The following is a 23,583-nucleotide window of genomic DNA, read 5'->3' on the forward strand; positions in this document are numbered from 1 at the left end:
CTTCTTCAACTCATTGCTCCAGCTCTACGATCCGATTAAAACTCTCAGAACATCTCCCTCAATATCTAAATAACTGCCAGGATCTCACATTTCACTGTCTCAACCTTGTGTAACCTATAAACAAATTTCTTCTTGTCTGAATACAAATGAGCAGTGACAATTCTACACTTTTTAACCAAATCAGGGCTAACAGCACAAGAGCAACTTTCTTAATCTAGTCTGCTAATAGCAAAGAGCTACCAGCAATTGCTTCCTATAGCATGGAAAACAAAGGAAACCTAAACAATGACAGCAAGAAGCAACTAACAGCTGTTAGTAGCTGGATACCAGTAGATTGTAACTGCACAGGTTACAGATACCTAACCCCAGGACAAAAAGAAAAATGAACTTTTGGGAAAAGCAGGAGGGAGAACACACAGGTCAAATAGATGAAACCTTTTCAATGCATTCCAGAAATAAGTCTTATGACATCCAAGACTGTCACTCTGTGCCATTCCTTTAAAAACATTAAGTTTTTGTAATAGTTCTTAAACATCAGTCAAGTTAGATCCATCCACCAAATTAAAAGGGTAACATTTCTTGGACAATTCTACACATTTTATGTTTATGTAGTAAAGAACCTAAATTGAGAGCAGCTCTCCATAGTAACATGGGAGTAAAACACCATAATTAAACATGATTTATTCATCATTGCTGCCTATACAGCAAGTAAAATAACTGATGCTTGTAAGACTTATATTTCTATTTCTCCTCTTGACAGATTTGTAAATGAGATTTTGTAACTCAAACATTCTATTTAAGCTGTTTAAATTAAAATCATTGTTCAAATTTTTTTTACAATTGAGAGTCAGGTCTCAATAAAGTCTAGAAGTCCTGACAAATGTTTCAGAGTATAAACCCAAAGAAAATTTTTTAAGCTTTAAAACTTCACTGCATAGCTTCAGCAGTTTGACATGAGCAAGCAAAAAATAAACTCTTATTTCTCACTTGTTTAGACCTATTTAAGAGCTTTGCCCTGTACTTGGAAATTAGAAAATTGGATAAGCTTTCTTTTGGTTGGGGTAAAAAATGGCTGCAAAGATTCTGTTAAAGTTAGATAACACATGGTAACTTCAGAATTAGAAACAAAACCAAATGAAACTTCTGGACTATGATTAAAATCTAAAGAAAGCAACCAAAAACAAACTGACAGTAGCACTGTGCTACTATCTCACATACAATTTTCTCTTTTCTCAGTTTTAATTAGATTAAGTTTAAGAATACAGATATCTTGCCGATAACTGTGTAGGTGCTGCTACAAACATATCACTGCAGTCAATATTGGTAATGCCACCATAACAACTTTATTCCACCCTCAAATCTATCATATTCTCATCCTTAATGATGCACTATTTAGTTGTTTGCATTCAAATATGCATATAAACATTCAAAAGAGTTACCGTAACAGTTTTTATTAAAAAACCTACTGTACTTGTTTTTCCCCAGTACAGCTATATTTTTCTTAAAAAGTACTGTATTTATCAAACATTTAAGGTTTATCCCATTGCTGTCAATTGTCTTTGAAGAGCTGTCAAACTCCTCCAACTTTAATGAACTTCAGTATAGCCTCAAGAAAAAGCTTTTAGCTTTCTAAATTATGAGAAGAGGCTTAGTATTTTGTGGCATGAAGACAACATGCCATTAACAAGTAATCCTTGTGTTTACAGCATTCTTTCAGGAATGATATAAACTCCAAATCCCAAGTTATAATTCATACCCTGCATAAAATCTAACACGAGATACATTGAAGTTATTCAGATGAATAGATAGCATTTGGAAAGGTCTGTCAACATTCATATTTTTAACAGCTCTTTAAAGAGGTAATGGTGCAGATTAAGTACAAGCTTTTTGCCCCAGTATAACACACATCTGAAATTAAAATAAAACATGGAAGACCAATATCTTTGCATTTTATTCTTCAGAAAAAGAAGAATCTTAAAGAAAGCATTTAGTAGTCCACTTGTGCTTAAAATATTCAATGCATGAGAAAGCCAAAAGAAAAAAATACACATTTTTGTACACCATGATCAAAAAGATAACATTATAAGTTTTCAGAAATTGCACTGTATTTAAAACACTCTCTAGAATCTGCTCCACTTCTATGTATGGCTACTGAGGCTGCCTGACAGTTCCTTTTCCACTTTAATTGCCAACCTGTGGAGGCCCTTCAGGGATGAGTGATGTAAAGAAGGTTGTGATAAAGGACCAAGCAGAAGCCATGAATCCAGGCTGCTGCTCTGTATTGGCATCTTCACCTGTATCTTCTCCACTGTCTTCATCAATCCCATCATCCATAAGTCGTTCCTTTAAAAACAGAAATTGAAACAATTCAACTGCTGCTTTTCAGAGCTCTAACATAAGGTAACCAGCGCTATCTTCCTACGTTAAGTAACTTCTCCCAGAACAACCTCCTGCAGAGTAACTAGCATGAAGAAAGTCTGTGATTCAAGTAAAGACAATCAGCAATTGTCAGACTGGAAAAATAAAGAATTTAAGCAGCAGGCACAACACTGAGGACAATGCTGAAAGCCTTCTGGTTAAACCAACTACATTTCATAAAAGTTGACTTTCTGTCCAGACATTACAGCATACTTGACAATGTAATACATAGGAGTCTCAAAAGAAATGTCTGCTCTTACGTACCATCTCTTCAAGGTCAGGATTATTTGCATGTTGCCCATCACGGTTCACTTCCACATTATTGGCTGCCTGTTGTTGGCCTCCCTCTTGCCTAAAGGGGAACCATCCAGCTTGGTGTCTATGTAAGAAAATTGAACAGTTGAAAACCTCTCTTTTGAAAGGAATAAAAAGATTTTTTCTGCTACAGTTAACTGCTGCAGTAAATTCTTCAAGTACTTTCAAGTGAATGAAGCTACATGTATTTTTCTGCAAGTCTTACTTCTAGATCGAATGGCTATTCTTTGACATCTGGATTAAGAAGGGTCTTCCTAAAAGCTGTTCTTTAAGTTTCAGAAGTGCTGTTCACAGCCCTCTGTTCCAGAAGATTAATAAGTTACCATGATTAGGTGATTAAATACATAGAATACTTTTTTTGGGTCTTCTCCCCATTTTTAAGTACTTAAGTTATATTGATTTTCGAAGGCAGCCTTAATTTTCATAGTTTAAAGTTGATTTTCTGTGGAAAAAATTTAAACTTCAGCTAAGGCTTGAACCACGTCACCATTGTAAATCAAATAAGCCTCTCCTATGTTTTCAGGAGTCTATATTCTGATTTCAACTATCATGTCTGCATGAGAAACAGAACAGTCCTTGTGAGGACAGAGACCACAGTGTAAGGAAACTCTCAATGAATGACATCAGTCCAAAATATCAAGCACTACTGCTGTTTTCCACTTCTACTTACATCACTAAGGTATTTCAATATATAAAGGGCAGTGATGACAACAGTACTGATATTTCTTAATCAAATAGAGAGCTTAAGTCTTTATGATGCATTGTAAAAAAAAGTCCCTGCAATTCTACCAGATCTAGTACCCACCGTTACAGTAGCACAACCTTAACTGTCTAACACAATTTACTGCACAAATCCCATATGTTATTTCTGAAATATATATGAGCTTAGCTCTGCAATTTTCCTTTCATATCCAAGCAGTAAATGTTTTAAGTTTATGCAAGCATACTCTTGACCTATATGAACTTCCTTCCCCTCACTCCCACTTTCTAAATTTCCATCCCAAAATTCTACATTTCTACAATTCTAATCTGTTAATATCACCAACATTTAAGAGCACTGTGTTTCAGGTATAAGTGGTATCCAACTTATTGTAAAAGTGTTTTGAGAATTATTTATTTTTTCATATCAGTGTGTCTGAAATTCAATATTTTTTTTTTAAACACACCATACTGTAAAGGAGCAGTGCCTAACTTTTGTATTTGGATAATTTTTCACAGTTTAAGTGGATTATACACTAGCATCACACTCCACATATCAGATCTGCAGCTTTACTCAACTGTTGTACTCACAAATATACCAGCAGCATGGCTCCCATTACCATGACAAACCGACTGAAGGAAGAATAGAAGTATACAATGCTCAGAAGAATTGCTGCTCTAGAGAATGTGTACATCCAATCCAGCCAGTCCCGGTTGAAGTCCTCCTCATTCATCACCGGGCCACCCTGTGCATTCATCTGAACATTCGCATTTACAGGTCTGTTCTCCTGGACAGCTACATTTGGCACTGCTGGGGGCTCATTTGCAGGAGCACGTTCTGAATTTACAGCCTGGGCAACTGCAGATCTCACTGGCTCAGTGCTGGAAGTCACTTGGGCTGAAACAGCAGCTTGGCTAAAAATTTAAACATAAAACTAGTTTGTCAAAAAACATGCACCAAAATTTCTAAGCCTATTCTTGTCTTCTTTTCTACACTAATAAAAACAAAGTTTCAGATGCAATACTTGTCAAAACAAACTGCATTTTCCCTTAAATCTTTACTTATTAATACATTAATTCCAATCCAAACCTGGATTTTATAACTTGCTGGACAAAACTTAGCGTAAAACTGCACAGCCAGACAAATTAAACACAGATATTTTGATCCTGTAAACAACATTTAAGTTTTTTAATACCTTCCCTTCATTAGTGTAACTCCATACTACCTAAGATAATGCAGACTTACTATTGCATGTAGTACTGACGTGCATACATTTGTTGCCACCAGATCATCTGTAAGGGACTGAATGCAGGATACATAGAAAATCCAGCAGGAACATCTTGGCCTGGAAATTGGTTGCCTATATTGCTATAAAAGGATTTAAAGAAAAATATTCAGTTCTAAATTGCCACATTTATAAAATGCACTAATATTAAAAAACAATTAAAGTAGCATTCTTCCTCTCATTTGTCCCCCTACAATAATGCACTGAAATAACACTGAAACAACACGTAGTGAGATCATCCCACCCATTCAAACAAAAAGCACTGTATTTTCATACAAGAAATTAATAAGCAAAGTTATTTCTACAGAAAGAGGATTTGTTCTTGTACTTAGATGTCTGTCACTAGCTGCATCTCTGGGACAAAACCATACTGAAAATTTTTCAAAGTTGTGTATATAACTGCAGAAATTCTTCCATACAATTCCTTTTAAGTTCAGAGGTCACCCTTAAAGGCACGGCAGGAGCTGTAAAGGGGAAACTTACTAGCTTCTATAACTTTCTTTTGGAAGCAATACCTGAAATACTACTGTGATCAAAGACATGAAGAAATGAACATGAGCAAAGACAACAAACTAATCTTTCAGATACATCTTCTGAAGAATGCAACTAAGAACAATAAATTATTTACTTCCCCCCCCTCAATATTTTGAGCATAAGTGATTCTCATCCCTATAGGTTTTTAACTCCGCTTCACATGCAAGAGATATAAAGCTCCTGTATGTAAGTTTTAGGTTTGGGTTTGTCTGCTTTTAAACTTCTTAGCCTCTCTTATCTCCTAGAGCATATAGCATGTTTTGGCAAGATTTCCAACTCTTTCCCCAAATATTTTGATGTAGTGAACTGTAGTAAACCAGGACATCTTTCAGGACAGCATGAGAGTATAAAGCATGAAGAACAGTTTATTCAGACTGCAGGTAGCAAAAGCTGAGACTGCTGTAATTGTACTGCAGACTACACCTGTTCCCTAAGTAAGGCACTCCCTGCAAAGATATCACCAAGAGATTTCATTAGTCTAGCAGGCATTCAGATATACAAGACATGCCCAGAAAGAAAGATGGGAGGAAGACATTAAAATCTTTTTTCCATCTTACACATGATTAAGTATTTCACTGTAATTCTGGACAAAAGCCTGCCATGCAACTCCATGACCTCTGCTAAAACTGTTTGTTATGTTTTTATTTAGTCATAACCTGCTTTGACAATAGCTTGGAGGGGGGATGGGGGCGGGGGGGAGAAAAGAAAGCAAAAGCTACTTTCCCAATACCACATACAAACTGAGATAATCATAGGCAAAACTCTAGGTTTCTTTCAAAAATTGCAAGGGTGAACTGGCAGCCCTGCTGATGCTACTTATTTATGCATAATTAACATGCTGGAACAGCAAAGCTGTCAAGCTGCTACTGAAAAACATCAATCATGCTTTTATCTTTACGGCTGCAAGCTTTAAGAATGTGTTTTTCTATCCCCTGAACTGGCAAACACTGAGAAATAAGACTCCTCCAAAATTCATAAAACACTGACCCTTATAAAACATTTGACCCCCAAAATGTAAAGATGATTCAGATATTCTACATGGGTGTCGTTAAGACCTACATTGTGACAAATCACTGCGCAATGTCTCAATTTCAAGCAGGTAGAGTATCACATGGAGGTGCGAACAGGCAAGACCACTCATTGTTCAACCACAACTATTTCTCCAGCTCAGTCACCAATAAACAGTGCTACTCAACTTGGCTGAGTTCTGCACGAATTCACCATTTTTTTTTTCTCATCAGTTACAGATTTTAGGGTGGCTGTTCTTTAAAACTGCTAAGTTGAGCTCAACAAAAGTTGAGAGTCATTAGGCTAATAGCTCTCCATCACGGATACATCTTTTAGAAATGTTATAGGATTTGAGCCTCTACTTTCTTCCAAACTCTTTCAAAAGCTGCTTTCTTGATGTCTTAAAGCGTAATAGGAGATTAAGAAACCAGTCAACCAAGATAAACCACAGAAGATTTCAGTTATGTTCTTTCCCATTCAAATATTTTGGTGGGTTTTTTTCCTTTTTTCCAACAGCTTTTCTAGGAGATGGGACTTTCTGAGAAGCGAGACTTAACTTTTCAAGATCTGACTCCATTAATGAGAAAAAGTAGACATCAATATTCAAGAACTGGCTTCTGCCTTAGAATGCCAACGACCTCAGCAGTATTGTATTTGCTCATCAAAAATCAGAATGGGGCAGATGTTGCCAATTATACAGCTATTACAGCTGCCAGGGTATTAAGTTAGCTTTTGAAATTCAGGAACAACTCTAAACACAAAATATACTGTATTTCAGTGAGAAGCACCTCTCCAAAGGAAGAGGCTCTTCTCAGCAAAGCAAACTGGCTTGCTGTTAGAAGAAAAAGGAAAGTAGCAAATGCTTTCTCCTTATCTTTTTCCAGGGGCAGGAAGCAGAGTATTTCAAAAGAATGGCAGCAACAGCACAAGAGCAGGAAAACAAATTGGATAGGCACAGGCATTCCAAGATTGGAGAATAAAGCAGAGCAGGCAGTAGAAGAACAGCTAGATAAGTCAGAAAACAGTTTTTAAGGTTCAAATTGTAGAGGTAGATTCAGAATATTCTGAAAAGAAAGAGGCACGCTACTCCTTAAATGGCTAGAAAGCTCAGAAGTACTTCTTTTGGTCTATGGAAGGCACCTAAAATGAGCTGAGATTCAATTTGAAGGTAGGTCAGACTAGTTAGCTAGTGTCATCATGAAGATACTGCTCACCACTAATGGAAAAATAAGACTTTTTATTCAGACTTAAAAGCTCAATCTGTCATCTGCATGACTGACAATAACTGCATTTGTTTAATGACCTTGACCCACAAAGGCATTTCATTTAGCGTTAGTCTCATATGAGCCTGGGATATCAGCTTGAAGTGATATTTCAATATCCTCCACTATGTTATTTGCTACTTTAAAAAAAAAATACAGTGAGCAAAGGCTACTGATGAAGCAAGGCATTTATGTGCTAGAACATACTGTATGCCATCAGCATGTCATTTTGTTGTTCGCTTTCAAACATTACTATGTACACAATATGAAAACATTTCTTTAGACAAGCTGCCCACACTTGACAAATAATCTCACTGCCTTGATTTTTCTTGTCTGTTTACTGCTTCCAAGTACTCTCCAATCTGAAATGCAAGCCACTTCAGGACTGAGCCCATCTGTTTTGTTTGTACCTGCATAGCACTGTGGGGCTCTGATCCACGACTAAGTCCATAGAAGTAGACAATGCTGTGCTTGCTCTCCACAGCAAAAGACTGACCTGGTAGATATATGAACTACTTGCCCAGTCCCACCTCAAGTCAAGATTTTTAGAAAACAGCATTTACAAAAGCTCAAAAGCAACAGAAAGTTTTAAATTGCTTTCTCTGTAATATTTTAACAATCTGAGTTAGCTGTTTTCCCAAAGGTTATTCGACTCGCACATTGAAGCTTTGTACCAGGAACTGAAAAACTATCAAAACCATCATTTAGTCACCTAAAATTCATGTTACTTATTTGTACAAATTACTTTACTAATGAAAGTGTTGCAAAATGTTCAAGAAAACTGACTATCACATATGTTTTCAAACATCTGGAGACCTTTCCCCATCAGCAGAGCCTATAGTTCATCATGCAGCTAGAATAAAAGTGTTTGGTCATGGAACAATAAGAAAAATCTGCAAGGCAATGCAAATTTCAGCTGCGACTCTTCCTAACAAGTCTCAGTCTGTGTATAAATTACATTAAAGCTAGATTTCATTGCCCCAAACGATGTTTACGAGAGCAGCTAAAAAAGAGAAGGCATTTTTTATTGCTGGAATACAAGTAGCAGTGCCCTGAAGCAAAAGAGATGCATCTGAGAAGACTATTGAAAGCATTAAGAAGTTTAAAGATGACAGCAAACTACAGCAGGCACTGGCACAGACTATTTGGAGCAGAGCACAGCCAGTGCCCAGAAGTCTACAGCAAAGACCTAACTTAAGTTCTGATAGCGTTCCATTAAATTACTTTTACAAAGAAGGCCTAAGATTATTTAGGGTTCATTTATTTTGGCATTTCTTTTCAGGTCAGGATTGCACTTTTGAAGCACATCTCTAGTCACTTCCTCTTACTACAGTTTTGTTTGCACCACAGAATGCTCTTGGATCACCATCTGGATTCCTTCTGGCTTACACTAAATTGAAAGATGTGATTTAGATGCACTGCTAATGCTCTTTAGTCTCAAACAGGCACCTATTCCAGGTGACCAAACTAGAGATAGTCCAAGTAAGACAGAAAATGCTGAAATGTGTGGTGTTGATGTCAGGTTCTCAGCACCTCTTTCAGTCTACAGATCCACTCCTCTCAGTCCTTATTACTTGCTAACAGACATAGACTTAGTGGTTTTTTTTTTTCCAAACACAGTAATATCTTCCAAACTGATGCTTCCCACTGTATTTTAATTGAATTATTGCAGCTAAAAGACTGAACAATGGTTCTGTTGCCTTTTTGAAGTCCATAGGCTATTCAGTTCACCATGCATGCTGACAAAAACTCACTCTCAGGGTATGCTTACGTGAAAAGCTAAGTAGAAAAACATTAAAACTTCTTACAGATTAGTAATTTACACAACACAGAATGGACTGCTTCCCAAATTAATTTACATTACACCAAACAGCAGTCTTGACAGTCAAACTAGTGTCACCTAGCTTTGTCATAAAGGCAAGTATAACCACTTCTGCAGAGATGCATGTGGTCAGAATAATGTAAGTGCTCCACCCATTGCAAAGGCAATTTCTTCCCAGCAGACAGTACATTTCAGATAAATAATAAAAAGGACTTGAAGGAATTCAGAATGAAAACTAGTAAGACTAGTAAAGTCTAGGTTAACTCTAACAAGAGAACAAGTAAATTGAACTGAAACTAAATTTTCAACAGTTCTTGACATCTGTTTTCTTTCCAGTGACAGAAACAAGTGTTGCTGTTAGCAGCTTCATAGGGGTTTTTTTGTTTCAACATTCTACAAAGAAAATCTCTAGAATCTATATAGTAGTAGGAGAATGCCTGGTCAGAAAGAAATCTTTAAAGCGTTCCCTGAGGAAATGACAGCTATCATCTCAGAATGCACTATCCTTCCATTTTCCCCTTGGGAGAAAAAAGAAAAGTTTAAGCAGCTGCAAAGGTCACGAGGGTTAAAAATTCCTAAAGCTGCTTTAAGTGCAAAAAAACCGACAGAATCTTGAAAGTTATTACGTAATAACAGATCTGATTTAGTGTCCTGGTTTCAGCTGGGATAGAGTTAATTTTCTTACTAGTAGCTGGTATATTGCTGTGGTTTGGATTTTAGTATGAGAATAATATTGATAACATGCTGATGTTTTGGCTGTTGCTAAGTCATGTTTACACTGGTCAAGGACTTTTCAGCTTCCCATGCTCTGCCAGGTGCACAAGAAACTGGGAGGGGGCACAACCAGGATAGTTGATCCAAACTGACCAAAGGGCTATTCCATACCATATGATGTCATGCTCAGTATATAAACTGGGGGAAGTTGGCTGGGGGGTAGCGGTCGCTGCTCAGAGACTGGCTGGGTGTCGGTCAGCGGGTGGTGAGCAGTTGTATCACTGTTTTTTTTTCCCTTGGGTTTTGTTCCCCTCTCACTCTCTTGTTGTTTTCCTTCTCATTACAATTTATTATTATTAATTTTTGTTCCAATTATTAAACTGTTCTTATCTCAACCCACAAGTTTTCTTACTTTTGCTCTTCTGATTCTCTCCCCCATCCCACCGGGGGGGAGGGTGAGCGAGCAGCTGTGTGGTACTTAATTGCTGACTGGGGCTAAATCACAACATCTAGAAATGTACACCGCTTACATTTCATTGGTATGTATGAAAACACTTAAAAATTCTGTTGTAGATACACAAGCACTTACATGTACTCAAAACGCCTGCATATCATTTCTACAGTTGAATCCAATATGGGCAAGTGAAGAGTTACATCTCTCATGTCAAAAACTAAGAACCATCATATTCTGATTAAGAATTTAAGTGTTGATGATTACACTATAGGACTAGAAAAAGCAACCAGAAGGAGTAATTTTATCAGTTACATCACTAACTACATCCACTAGATAAATATTACAGCTGCACTTATCAAGAGAAAGTTGAGGGCAGAAAGCATGAAGAAAAAATATAAACAGCCTGAAGGGGAGCACCAAGAACACTTACTCTCTGATTGACTGCTGGCTAAAAACATTAATGTTCACATTAAAAATGTTTCTAAATGTGACTTATGCTTCAAGATGAATTAGCCAAATCATTTTGCAGACTGAAAGAAACATAATTGTAACTGAACATTTAAAGTACTTTAAAGAGTATCAAAGAGCTGAGGATTGCTTCAGTCTCACTTACCCTTGCATTAAATAAGGGAACTGGTGGCTTGGTATGGGATTGCTTTGTGCTTGTGGAAGATTACGATGCCTCACTCCATCTGCAGTAGTGTTCAACAATGTAGATGAAGCTTCTTGGTTTGTGGGTGAGGCGGCAGTTGATCCAGAATGGTCCAAATTCTTAAAAATAAATAAAATTGAGGTTGGGAATCTTTTTGCCAGAGTTACAAGATTTACTACTGTGTCTTAAAAAACTATTTGCTTTAATGTTTTGTCACAAGTTTTATTGAGAATATAAGCACCAGGCAAGTCTTCTGGGGTTTTATTGGTTCTGGCAAGCCTTTAGTAAAAACAGAAATTGAAAATTGCACTCAGGTGCACATACAAAAAAGTGAAGTTTTCAGAAAGACTCAATACTTGATAAGTCCCAGAGAAAAACACAAGTCCCTGGGAATCCAAGTTTCAAAGAGCTGAACCAAACTAAAGCTTAATCCAAAGAATATTTAGCAGCAATAAAAATTATAGCGGCTACTATTAACAAAAGTAACTACAACCTCAGGATACATTTTTATATTCAGAGACAACGGTGCCTGCAATGGCTTAAAATACCATTCTTCTATTCTTGTGTTCAGTTTCCCCTTCTACTCATCATCCTCTTCACTGTGGCAGCTGCCCAATCCGAATTGCTGTCCTCACTGCTGGGAAGGGACAGGGAGTGGGAATCAGGAAGCAGCTAGGAACTAGTTAGGCTCCCAGAAACACACCTAAAACTAGTGTGTGAGACCTTCAATGCTTTCCAAGATCAATACTTAACCCTGGAAATAGGACAACAGCTGGCTCTCCTAGATTATTTGTCACTGTAACAAGACTGCAATGTGGCCATTGAAATGAATTATTTTAGTTTTAATAAATCCCCAAATCCTATTGCTAAGCATTACTGTAATGTTTACTCAGTAGAAAATCCTCTTCAACTTTGACAACTCAGGAAGTGAGGAGCTGCAATTACTTAAGACATCCATATCACATTTGCCCTACAAAGGAAAACAAGAAAAATTTACCACTAGACAGTGGGGGGGAAATAAAAATAAAAAACAAATGGAAGAACAAAGGCCATACAAGCTTTGGGTTTAGGTTGTTTCCTTCAAAGTATTATGAACTTAACACTGTGCATACTGACTGCTTTAAGCAGTCATCAATACAGTCATTTAAATACATTTACATCTGATCTATATAGCAGTAAAACAAATCACACAGGAGGCCCCCTGTGTCCTGCCTGCAAACAGAGATATAAATACAGTATTTGAAAAGATGATGTAACCACTGTCCACTCTCTACTATTGCTTAAACCGCTCATATTTCTGACTGTCACATAGCAGTCAGAAACAGTACCCTATCAACAGAAGAATGAAGACAGACAGCTTATTACTGGAAGGGTATTTCCCATATACTGATAATCAACACACCACAGATGAGAAGTACCTACAATGGTACTGCATACATTCCTTTCTGACTAACCTTCAAGGGTCGCTTAGTGATACTGCCAGCTCTGGAAAAAGCAAAGTGAATTACTGTGATGACAACCAAGTCATCAACAGAAACATTAACTGTCCTTTTGTTAAAAGAGTACAATCAAAGAACATCATCATTTTTGGAGGGTGTGAAGAGGGGAAGGCTCAAAACACCCTAAACAAGTGTTCTATGAACAGCTTAACTAATAAAACATTAAGAACACTTTCTACTTCTCACTGTCTTACAGACACTATGACTACCTTGAAGCTACTACGTAAGTACTGGCCAATTCCTGCCAAGCAGAATGAACACTGGCCAAGCTCCACCTGTCTGTCTCACAACAAGGGCACTAATTTGACTGGTCTCTTCGGCGGTACAAATTTTCACAAAATAAATCAGAACTTATTTTTGGGTTGTTTTTTTTTTTAAAGTCTGAATACACTGCTCAAATTCTGCAAAAGTTACAGGGATATGGAGAGAAAGGAAAATGTACTTTTTGATAAAGAAAAAGTGTTAAAAATAAAGAATAGCTCAGAAAAAGTAGTGCTTTATTTAATAAACATAATTGTGTTACAATTTGAAAAAAGATCATCTTTGTTTAAATAAAAGTGAGACCCTTAAATAATCGCATCTAATTGTGCAAATTCATATGGCATGCTCTACTTTTACCACACAATTTTACAGTCAAATTTTAAAAATTAAAAGAAATTCCTGGAAAGCTTCCTCAGTGTAGAAGAAATTCATGTCCTGTGTATGAAAAAGAACTCACTGAGCTACTGCTGGAGGTGGAAGCTCCGTGACCTTCTCTACTGGTGCTGGGTTTTGGAGAACTTGGGGGCGTCCGGGAAGTACATACCAGATGAACCATATGATATTCATCTTGCTAAAAATTAAAGAAATGGAAGAGCTAAAGCAACAATATTTGAGAGATTTACAAACAAAAAATGTCTTTAAAAATCCACTTTCAAAGCTGCATTTGTGATCAGTAAAGAACCATTATACAAAACGGAGAGACCATATAGCAAAACTTAAGCCTAGCACAAGAGAAGTCTACTGTTTCACAACTAATGTTTTCTTAGCAGCTGTCCACAATAACACATCGAACATTCACTTACCCCCAGTCTTCCCTAGAACTGCGGTATAGCAGAACCAATGGAAGACCACACAGAGAAACATGAAGAAGTATATCATCAGCTTTAACTTTTATTTTGGAAAAATCTCAAACCCTTTACAGGGCTCCATTTCCCTCAAGTTAAAAATGCTTACATTTGCATTGAGATCTAATGAAGAGTGTTATTCAATAAAGACATCAGGGTAAATGAAAAATGTAGGCGTTAGAATTCCACAAGCAGACCAAGACAAGAAAAATTACCAGCCATTGCCTCCACCTCACTCCAGTCTCAGCTTGGCTCAAGCCTAACCTGCAGATGCCCTGAAGTAACTGAAGAGCCCCGGCAGATATTCCAAACTCAGGGGATGCTATTTGAAGCACTAGATGGGACTGAATATTCCTAAATATTTGAGGAAGCAAGCAAGCGAGCGGCACCACTTGAAGCCATGTCAGCATGCAAGTAATCAGCCCACGCCAATTCTTCATGAATATGCTCCCCCCACCCCAACATGGATGCCAGAAGATCTCACTGCACCAAATGAAAACACCCCATTATATCAGCCTGCCTGAAGCTTATAATGGCCATAGCAACAAGAACAGCTATGACTGTATTTAAATTGCACACTACAGCTTCCTCAGTAACCAAATTTTAAACAACAACAAAAAAACCTCTCTCTGTCCTCTTCTGAAATCAGCATGGTGCAGTCAAGCTGCAGTTTTTAATGAGATGACATTTAGAAATACCAGGTTTGGAGGTTTTTTTAAACTATAAAAAAGTGTTAAAACACACATTTACTAATTTCTAAGTTTTAATCTTTAGGAATAAAGAAAACTGGATAACTGCTTTTATACACCATTGTGCATTACTGCTAGCATAGCCTATCCACATCCACATTAATTTAAACTCCTCTGCATATATCAGTTTTTCGCCCCAAGCACAGCTTCACTATTATATTAAGTGCAATTTCTTACTAGTCAGTGATAGTAAGAAAAGATCAGAGAGCACTGAATGCATGTGATCAGCATTCTGACCATGACAAAAGCCTTTAACCTAACTAGTTACCTTCTTTCCAGATGAGAACTTATGCCACTCAGAAAGGCAAAGGAAACTAGACGTATTACTTGTAAGCTTACAGTGTACAGCTTTATTCAATGTGACAGTTTATTGTAATATATTTCTATTTATAAACAACACATTGGACATCACTATGCTTGAAGACTGCCACAACTTCCAGCCTCAAGGTATTTTATATCAGCGAAATGACACTGCTCAGTATCAAAGAGCAAGTATCGCAAGCCTAAATTGAGAGACTTAGTACATCCTTAGATAATATTAAGAATTTTTAGCTAATCAAGTAGAAAGAATATGGCAGAGAATGAGATTGAACTTAAGAGTAATCATACCTTTTTTCCAAAAGCTCTTAAAAGCTTGAGCACAAAACACTCCTCTTCTTCCAACACAAATTTTTAACTTTGTGCTTAAGACTGATGAATAGATTTCTAAATTCAATACATTTATTTAACTAAACCCGAGGCCTATAGCTACTAAAATGCCTTTGAGGTCAAATACAGACCCTGTATAGTGAAGGAAGACATTACTTTGGCAAAGTTTCTCCTCTAGCACATAAGCAAGGTTTGAAATTGTGTTTCCTAAAACTAGTCTGCTGTAAGCAGGCCAAGTGAATTTCAGGGATTCAGACTTCATTTTGTCCTCAACAAGCAAAACTAAGCTTTGAGGTAAGTTATATAACCATTTTCATGAACTTTTAAGAGGTACACGACATATACTAGTTGGCAACAGTCCAGCTCCAGTTTTCTAGTAAACCTATACATAGCAAATTTCAATCATTTTTTGGTAAGCAGTTAAATCCAATTTAATAAAATCTATTTCAGAATGAATATTATAAAGTAACAACAGTGTTAGTCTGCTCAAGTAATACTCAGGATTCCCCTGCATCCGTTTCTCCATACTTAATACAGAAGTTCAGTTGCCCACTTTCAATAAACCATTATTCTCCTTTAGACATTGTCCTCCATACCTAAGTGTAACCCACTCTTGCAGTCTGTACATTAATTTTTACCTTAATACATTACCAAAAAAAATTATCAACACCCAGGTACTGTATTACAGAATTTACCTATTTCATAGAACTAAAAACTGTATAATTGTTTAATGAGCTAAAGTATTTTCCAAATATAGCAGCTATTGATGCATCCTGATCTGTTTACAAGGAGTTTATAGACTACTCAACATAATGCATTATGTTTTCTGTTGCCATCAAAATTGAAACAAGGTGTTTGATAATCTGCTCTAAATATCATCTTATTCTATACATTTTTAAGAACTTTACTAACTTAAGGAAGTCCCTATTACTTGGTAGCATCAATCCAAACTATTCAAACCAATTTGAGAACCAAGTGCATGTATTTCAAGATTTCCTACATCAGCTGTCCCTTGTATTCAGGATTTGGATTTAATTTAAATGTTGACTGAAGAATCCAAAGTTAGATTAGTAAAATTATTTTTTCCAAGATAAACCAGCAGAATAAATAAAAAAAAGAAATAAAAACCACAAGAACCAGCAAACTTTCAAACATCATCAGGAACAGTTACTAGCTGATGAATAAAACCAGGACAACAAATAGCTTTCCCAGCAAAACCATTTAGGAATTTAGAATTCTGGTTTTGCATATAAATACATTACCCTTAATTTGCTTACACAAGTGCCATTTCTAACGTAAGTTCTTGGATTTAAGTATGTACAAGAAATGAAATTATGTGCCAAACCAACACAAATCTGTTAAAGGATTCTGTTTACGTCACAGTGGGAACTGTCCATAGAAGTCACTCTACACTACATATCTCGTGCTTGGGACTCACATAGCCTACTTGCTCTCCCACCAATAGGAAACATGCCTCAATCTGCAAGTATCACAATCCTACAGACAAGGGATACTTGAAAATACATTTTCCTGAACATGTCAACATTATATGGTTACATCTCTCAATACAACAATGAAAGTCTGAAGCTAAATAATACAAATCTAAATTCCTATTTCCCAAAAAGGGATTTTGGTCAAATATCATATGGTGTTGATATAAAGCTTACTTTTCTGAGAACATCTTTCAGCTGCAGATGATCAGGAAGCAGTCTGCCAGAATACACCAGTCTCTGATCCTTTGTAGACTAGGAGATGGGACAAAGAAAGGAATTTAGCTTTTTCCTGCCATACAGATATACAGCTGGAGATAACATTTGCAGATGAGAAAACCCCTTATAATTCCAACCACCAACAGATCGCCTTAAAAACATTTCAGCAGCTTCACAAGTCCAACTCGCAAATTAACTCTGAAAAAGCATTCTGCTGTTATGCACTCAGCAAGAGTGCCATAACAATTAACAACACTTAACTGGCAAATGCTGCTCAAGAAAACGATCAAGTATATTAAAAAATTCCCTTCTTTTAAAGATTTGGTCTTTACCCTGCTCCCATTCCCAGGCACTTGCTGAAAAAGTAGATGGAAAAGTGGCTGGGGCAGCAAAAAAGAAAAACAACAAAACCAAAAAATACTTAGTAGAATGATGGAATGACAATTAAAATATGCAAAAGAAGGGCACAAATTTCAATCTTTTTCAACAGGGAATTTCTGTTATTAGTCCCTGCCCCCATCCCTGCCCCCCCCCCCCCCAAAAAAAAAAAAACTCACAAGAGGAAACAAGTAGGAAAGCATTAAAAAGCATGAAGCAGCAAAATGATTTATTTTTTTTTTTAAGGTAGCCTTCAAACTGTGGTAAGCTTTTTTGTCTGTTCTTGCACTTTCACAGTTTAATACACCTTGGTAATGCAGAGATTTTTTTTTTAAACAAATACTACACTATACATAAGGTAATAACTTTTAACTATTCTACACAGAAGAGATAATGACAAAATTCTTTTTAAAAGGAAACTGTCTGGGGTACCTATCTACAGTAAGATGTCCAGTACAGTAATGCAATACACTGTTTACTTGGTTAAAGAAAACAAGCAAACAAAAACCCCAACCCCACTCAATTCAGTTTATGCTGTCAGAAAGTTTTCAATAGTCTTAATACTAGCGGGTTACTAACACGGTGTAACTATGTGAATAAATAGCTCCCTTTTATTTTTTTGAAAAAAGCTTCTTAAAATTATTTTAATATGGGTGAATATTTAAGAGAATCCAACTGGTACATCAGTTCAGTTTAACTACTGCTTGCACCCTAAATTAATACAATACCATTTATTACTTGAAAGAGAGCGCTAACATAAGCAAATGCTAAATGAAGAAATCTAGCCTACCATCAGTGGAACAGACATGCATTATCAGCATGAAATATTTGAAGAATTTCCCCATCATACAAACAGCTAGTCTTACATCCTCTCTCCTCTTTCTCTCCCAGCCTTCTGTTGCCTGCTCTGAAGTCTTATTCATGCTAATACTAAGACACAAATACCTGAGATCCAGATCTCCATGATTAGAAAAAGCTTTCACAGAAGTTGAGATTTTTTTTCTTGCAATTGCCTTTTACAGATTCCCTATAACTCAGCAGAACATAGAAAAGTTGCAGAACTTGATTTTTCCCTGAAAAAAATCTGATCATATCACTAGAAAAAAATTATACTCTAAGCAAATAATTATAAAAAGTACATTAAATCTGAGAAGCTTTTGCTTTTTTTCCCAAATTCATACTAGCTGTTCATGATTAAATACACGGCTTTAAAAAATGAGCCCCATATAGTACAGAACTGTTTATCACTTCTACTGAAGAATTGTCTTCTATATTCTTCCGCATTTTTCTGTATTTTTAATTAGTGACATAATACACCATTTTCGTAAGTCTCGCAACACAGGGAACTATTTATTTGCAGCTCCAATGGATAAAATACTGCAATGAATTCAACATCATGCTGTATTATTTCTATTTACATTTAAAACAACAACAAAAAAATGCCTGTCTCTCTCACATCAGACTAATCTGTTTTGAACTATATAATTTTAGTTCCTCTTTTCAAGCAGGAACAGTCTGCTAGCAGAATACAAGCTTACTTGCATTTTGTATTTGGGAAAGGTTTTCTTAGAAAAACTAGAATTTGCAGCATGCATCGAGATTACAGAAAATGTTGATTTCCTGTAAATTGGAAACTTGTTGCTTTACAACGACCAGTGGAGCCAAAAGAAAAGTCTCAGAAACCTTGTTTCTGGGTCCTGAGATAGATTATCTGGAGATTAATTAGAACAGATAAGCAGTTAAAACAAAACAAGCAAAACACAACAACAAAACAAACCCCCAAGCTCTAAATTTGTACCATCATCCAATATGGCAATGGAGTCCTGTTTTGCCCGTCCCACTCATAATACAGCTTTCTACATGGTCAAATTCAGATTCTTCTCTTCAGTACCTTATACATGAACCTCCCCTCAACCCCATCTAATTAAGTACTTTCTCAAACATGACACAAGTAGTACAAATTATTATTTTTTTTAATATGAATACTTTACAGAGAAGGAACTGCTAGATTAAAATGACCCCTTAAAGCTGACTACTACATAGCGTTCAGTAAGGCGTTTCAGCTCCCTACAAAACCGCAAAAGAAAAGGTTACGCATATGCTGAGTACTGTTAATCATATTAAGCTAGAGACGTTAATGGGGGAAGATGAGGTCTTAAACCCCATACTCCTGCCCACATAACTAAACAGCTAACTGTGCCCTACAGGATTACCACTTGCGATTCTCAAGGTGAAAGCCATCCTGGAATTCTGAAACGTGGGGTTTTTTAAAATGCAGATGAAAGAAGAGGTGATAAATGTGAAAACACAGTAATTCACATATATGCCTAAGTAAATGGAAAAGGCATTCAACTCATCCTCTGCCAGAGGAGGTTCACTACCACACCTCCTGCTTCAAGGAACAGCATGCTTACTGCTAGCTCAAACACTCAACTCAAATAAAGACTTAAAAAAATATATAGAGAGTGGCTCCATTTTCAGAAGCAAGCACATAGCACCAGATAAAATGATTCTAGAACCTAAAGTTTAGAAGTGAGGTGGAAGACAGTTTTCAGATCATAATCCAAAAGGTATGCATTTAAAACCAAGAATTCATCAGCTAGTGTTTTTTTTCTTCCATTTTTCAAGCAAGACTCCTTCTGCAACGCTTAGTTCACATTAACTACGCCCAGCACATTACCAAAACCACCAAACTTAAACTAAAGCAACAACTTCCCTTAGAAACATAGATAATCTCTGAACTATCCTGTTTCAGCTACAAGACATTCATTATTTTGGTCGCTCAGCCTCTCTCCCATTCTTCCATAGGAAATAAAAATCCAAACAACCACATCTGGTTAGAACTGTGGGCAAAGTATATGCTAGATGACAGGTGCTAAAGGAAATGAGAAACAGCAGTTTTAAATTAATGTTTATGGGTGTAATCAATGCAGCAGTTAATGCAGTGAACGTAAGGTCTGCCAGACTGAGACATACAGGTTGATTTTCCAAGTTTTCTTTTCTTAAATAAACATTTCATTTAGGGACACTATAACTGCAGTACTCTAGCTATGAAAAATTGGTCCAGTCAGGGGAAAAAAAATATTGACAAATGTGAACTTTAGTGTAGACCCACAAACTAATTTAACACTGTTTTAAACCCATTTAGCTTATTCAGTGACTTACTTTAGTAAGTATACCACCTTTAATAATGACTAAACCAATTTAAATCTGCCTATACTTGGAATTTGTATCTATTTACCCAAGTCATTTACACAAATTAATCTGGAAAAAAAATCACAAACACTGCCTCAAGGCCTAATTTCTCATTTGCCTATTTCAAACATCTCATTTTCTGAAGATATACTCTTAATAAATTGTAAATTTAAGGACAACATTTACAGTTACCATCAGATTACTGTCTAATTTACAGATGCGTGTAGGAGAACGAGGTACAAGTCACACATGAAAACTTGAAAGACTATGTATAGCAGTGATAGCAACCAATTTCTATTTTACACCCTTCACACCTCAAGAATACTGCAATACCTGTATGGAGCATCTGTGTTCTGATGTACTCTTGCACTCTTAAAACTGCATTGCAATAGAAGTTATTTCCAGGACCTATCACACTCAGGGAACGTAGAAATTTGATCAACAAGCTTTTAACACTGATCTGGTTTAAAAAGAAAAAAAAAGGAGGGAAAAAAGCTCCTAAAAGCACAAAAATTTAAACAAATTTGAAAAAAGTAGTAACACTCAACGTCAAAAACGTATCAAGCCCAAATACACTTTTTAATTTTACTATATATAGGAGACATCCTATTAAATAGCTTTCTCCCCTCCCATGTTATTACTTTAATTTGAAAAGTTCTATGAAATAAAAATATTGTGTTCAGTTACTAGTTTAACTCCAAGTACAGTAAATCCAAATTAAACTGGAATTACCGAGATAATTTTCACTAAAGAAACTCCCCATTCTTTAACCCAGAACAATTTTGGGGATTCTGAACTAGTCATTTAATAATGACACACATGTTGAGGAATCAATTTTCAACAGAAGAAAGATGTTCCAGGAAACTAAAATTTAGTATTATACTACTAGTTAAAACCTACAGTGCAACATAAAAACCTCTTATTCATTAAGGATTCTTCCTAGAAGACCAATTTAGCAAGACCGTAGGATGAGTCAAAAAACTAGTGTTTAAACACAAATACGTCACAGGAGGAGATCCTAGTGAGGAGAAAGAACCAGCAATCAGCTGAAGTCATATATTTGTTTCATTCACAGCAGACAGGCTCTCTCAGCAGAGGATTACTCACAGAAATAACTCTCAAACCCACAAACCCTCAAATACTGCTTAACAGATCTCAATGTACCAGTGACACAGCCTAAGTTGTTGACTGCTTTTCTTCTGCTTCCTCCAAAAGGCAGAAGCCCCCTTTGAGACACAAAACCACTATTTTGCCTTCCCCCACCAAAAAAAAAAAAAGAAATCAACAATGCCAATAATTCTTCTATTGAACTAGGTGAACACTAATAATTTACAGTATAAACGCAACCTTTGTCTGATGTTTTATACAGCAAGGTCTAGGCCCCGCATGCTGCTGCAATGTGGAGGCAAAGTCACTCCCTTTATACAGTTTTCTGGAACAAATTTTCAAATATACCATTCTGTATGACTGACACTCTAAACAGGTACAGTATTATCTTTCTATTATTATCTGTATGTTTTTTCATAGCCTCTTTTTAATTGCCAGATTTAGAACTTCAAAGACTTTAGAAATAAATCATATTTTTGTCAGTGAACAAAAAAAGATAGAAGCTTTTATATTAAGTTTCAAAACACAGTCACAACTGTCATACAAGTTTGTCGAACATCTGAGAGCAGAGTTTTCAGCACAACCTCAAAAAAAAGGCTTTTCAAAGAGGAAGGAAAAAAAGGAAATAATTCAGGAGGTTGTTCAACTGTGTGTTTCAAATAGTATTATGAATAAACATCTATCTGCTCCACACCTCAGTGAATTCACTAGATCGTAGTAACTTTAGCTATATCGCTTAAGTACTGTCACTAGTTTAGACAGAACTCTTACATTTACAGAAATTAGTCTTCAACAGAGTTAATGGAGATATCTAAATTCCAGTTCCTAAAAAAATTAAATGGAGCATTAGTAAGCATCTTCAGCAATACCACCTTTCAGGATGCTATACTGTGATCTTCTTAAACCATACAAGAGAGCAGCTATTTATATTGCCAACTTCCCTGAAAGCAGAGACCCAGCCATTGCCTTTACACAGACAGCTCTTTGGCAGTAGGGCTCTTCCTTGCCTATTTTGCAGAGTACCTAAAGAAAGTCTTCATGGACTGTCCAGAAGTTACTGCAATGCCAGTCTGACCGACAAGATGAAGAAAAACGGCTGGCCAACAACTCACCGGCTTACTGGGGTAGACTTTAGAGAGGTGAGATTTTAGCTTGCCCACAGTCCAGTCCAGAAAGCAGTTAATGGTCTGGTCGGTGTATTTCTGGTTGGGGGCCTTGATGACGAGGGTCACCGGGTGATCCACGACGCTTTGGTCCATGCTGCTCGCAGGGGCAGCCGGCCCTGCCCTTCCCTCTTCCCGGGGAGACGAAGCCGCTCGAACGTCTGGGCGCTCCGGGCAGGTTCAGCGGCCGAGGGCGAACTTCCTGGGGAAGCTGGGGAAGCCCATCCCTGTGCTGGCGCTCACACCGCGGGCAGGGCGGCGGCGGCACCGGCCGAGGTCTGCCCGCCAAGCGGGGGGAGCAAGCAGAGAGAGGGGCGGCTTAGCACGTCACACGCAGGCACCCGCCCGCCGGTAACCACAGCGACGGGGGCTCGCGCGGGGCCAACGGACGCACCCTCACCCCTCACCCCCCACCCCCTGCCCCGCCGGCCGCCCTCCCGCTGCGCCCGCACCCACGGAGAAGGAAAGGAGACAGGACAGCCCGGTACCCGGAACGCGCCCGCCCGGGCTGGGCCCCTCCGCCCGCGGCACCGCCTCGACCTCCGGCCCGCTGTCGTTTGCGTAAAATGGAGACCGGAAGCGCGGCGGCTTCCCTCGTCCCTCCTCCCTCCGCCGCTCCCCGCACGCGCCGCTGGGTGGCGCCCGCGGGCTGAACGGGCGGGCGCACAGCGCAGGCGCGCTGCACTCCGCCTCCGGGCGGGCGGAGGCGGGGGCGGGGGAGAGGCAATGGGGGCGGTCGGTGTGTGAGGTGGGCGTTAGGCGAGGCGGCTCTCCTTCAGGGAGGCGCGGAGCTCCTGCGGCGTTTTGCCGAGGGCGTGTTAAAGAAAGGGAGGGGAAAAACTGTGTTGGCAGGGAAGGACTCGGG

General features: G+C 37.7%; 1 protein-coding gene across 6 annotated transcripts; it reads right to left on the bottom strand.

Moving 5' to 3' along the window:
- Window positions 1-989: 989 nt before the first annotated feature.
- On the bottom strand, window positions 990-23,325 carry HERPUD2 (HERPUD family member 2). 6 transcript variants are annotated; one of them, XM_072853660.1, is made up of 9 exons: window positions 22,668-22,799; window positions 20,782-20,908; window positions 16,834-16,911; window positions 13,382-13,495; window positions 11,126-11,283; window positions 4,679-4,801; window positions 4,024-4,347; window positions 2,683-2,797; window positions 1,249-2,343 (listed from the first exon to the last, which is right to left on the bottom strand). In XM_072853660.1, exons 4-9 carry the CDS (start codon window positions 13,478-13,480, stop codon window positions 2,182-2,184), a joined length of 981 nt encoding a protein of 326 aa, XP_072709761.1. In that variant the 5' UTR covers window positions 13,481-13,495; window positions 16,834-16,911; window positions 20,782-20,908; window positions 22,668-22,799; the 3' UTR covers window positions 1,249-2,181. The 6 variants fall into 6 exon arrangements, with proteins under 6 accessions (XP_072709760.1, XP_072709759.1, XP_072709761.1 ...); XM_072853655.1 differs by lacking the exon at window positions 20,782-20,908 and adding an exon at window positions 23,207-23,325 and having other exon boundaries at window positions 1,251-2,343; window positions 22,668-22,996; XM_072853657.1 differs by lacking the exon at window positions 20,782-20,908 and adding an exon at window positions 23,175-23,298 and having other exon boundaries at window positions 1,251-2,343; window positions 22,668-22,996.
- Window positions 23,326-23,583: the final 258 nt, after the last annotated feature.

Source organism: Ciconia boyciana, chromosome 2, assembly GCF_034638445.1.
Source record: "Ciconia boyciana chromosome 2, ASM3463844v1, whole genome shotgun sequence".
Taxonomy (NCBI): Eukaryota; Metazoa; Chordata; class Aves; order Ciconiiformes; family Ciconiidae; genus Ciconia; species Ciconia boyciana.

Coding starts and splice junctions, on each gene's coding strand:
- HERPUD2 (XM_072853655.1), bottom strand. CDS start 22,814: ATGGACCAAAGCGTCGTGGATCACCCGGTGACCCTCGTCATCAAGGCC. Junction 11,284..13,381: donor CCACCTCCAGCAGTAGCTCA/GTGAGTTCTTTT, acceptor TTTATTTTTAAG/AATTTGGACCATTCTGGATC. Junction 2,344..2,682: donor ATCCTGACCTTGAAGAGATG/GTACGTAAGAGC, acceptor CTGTTTTTAAAG/GAACGACTTATGGATGATGG.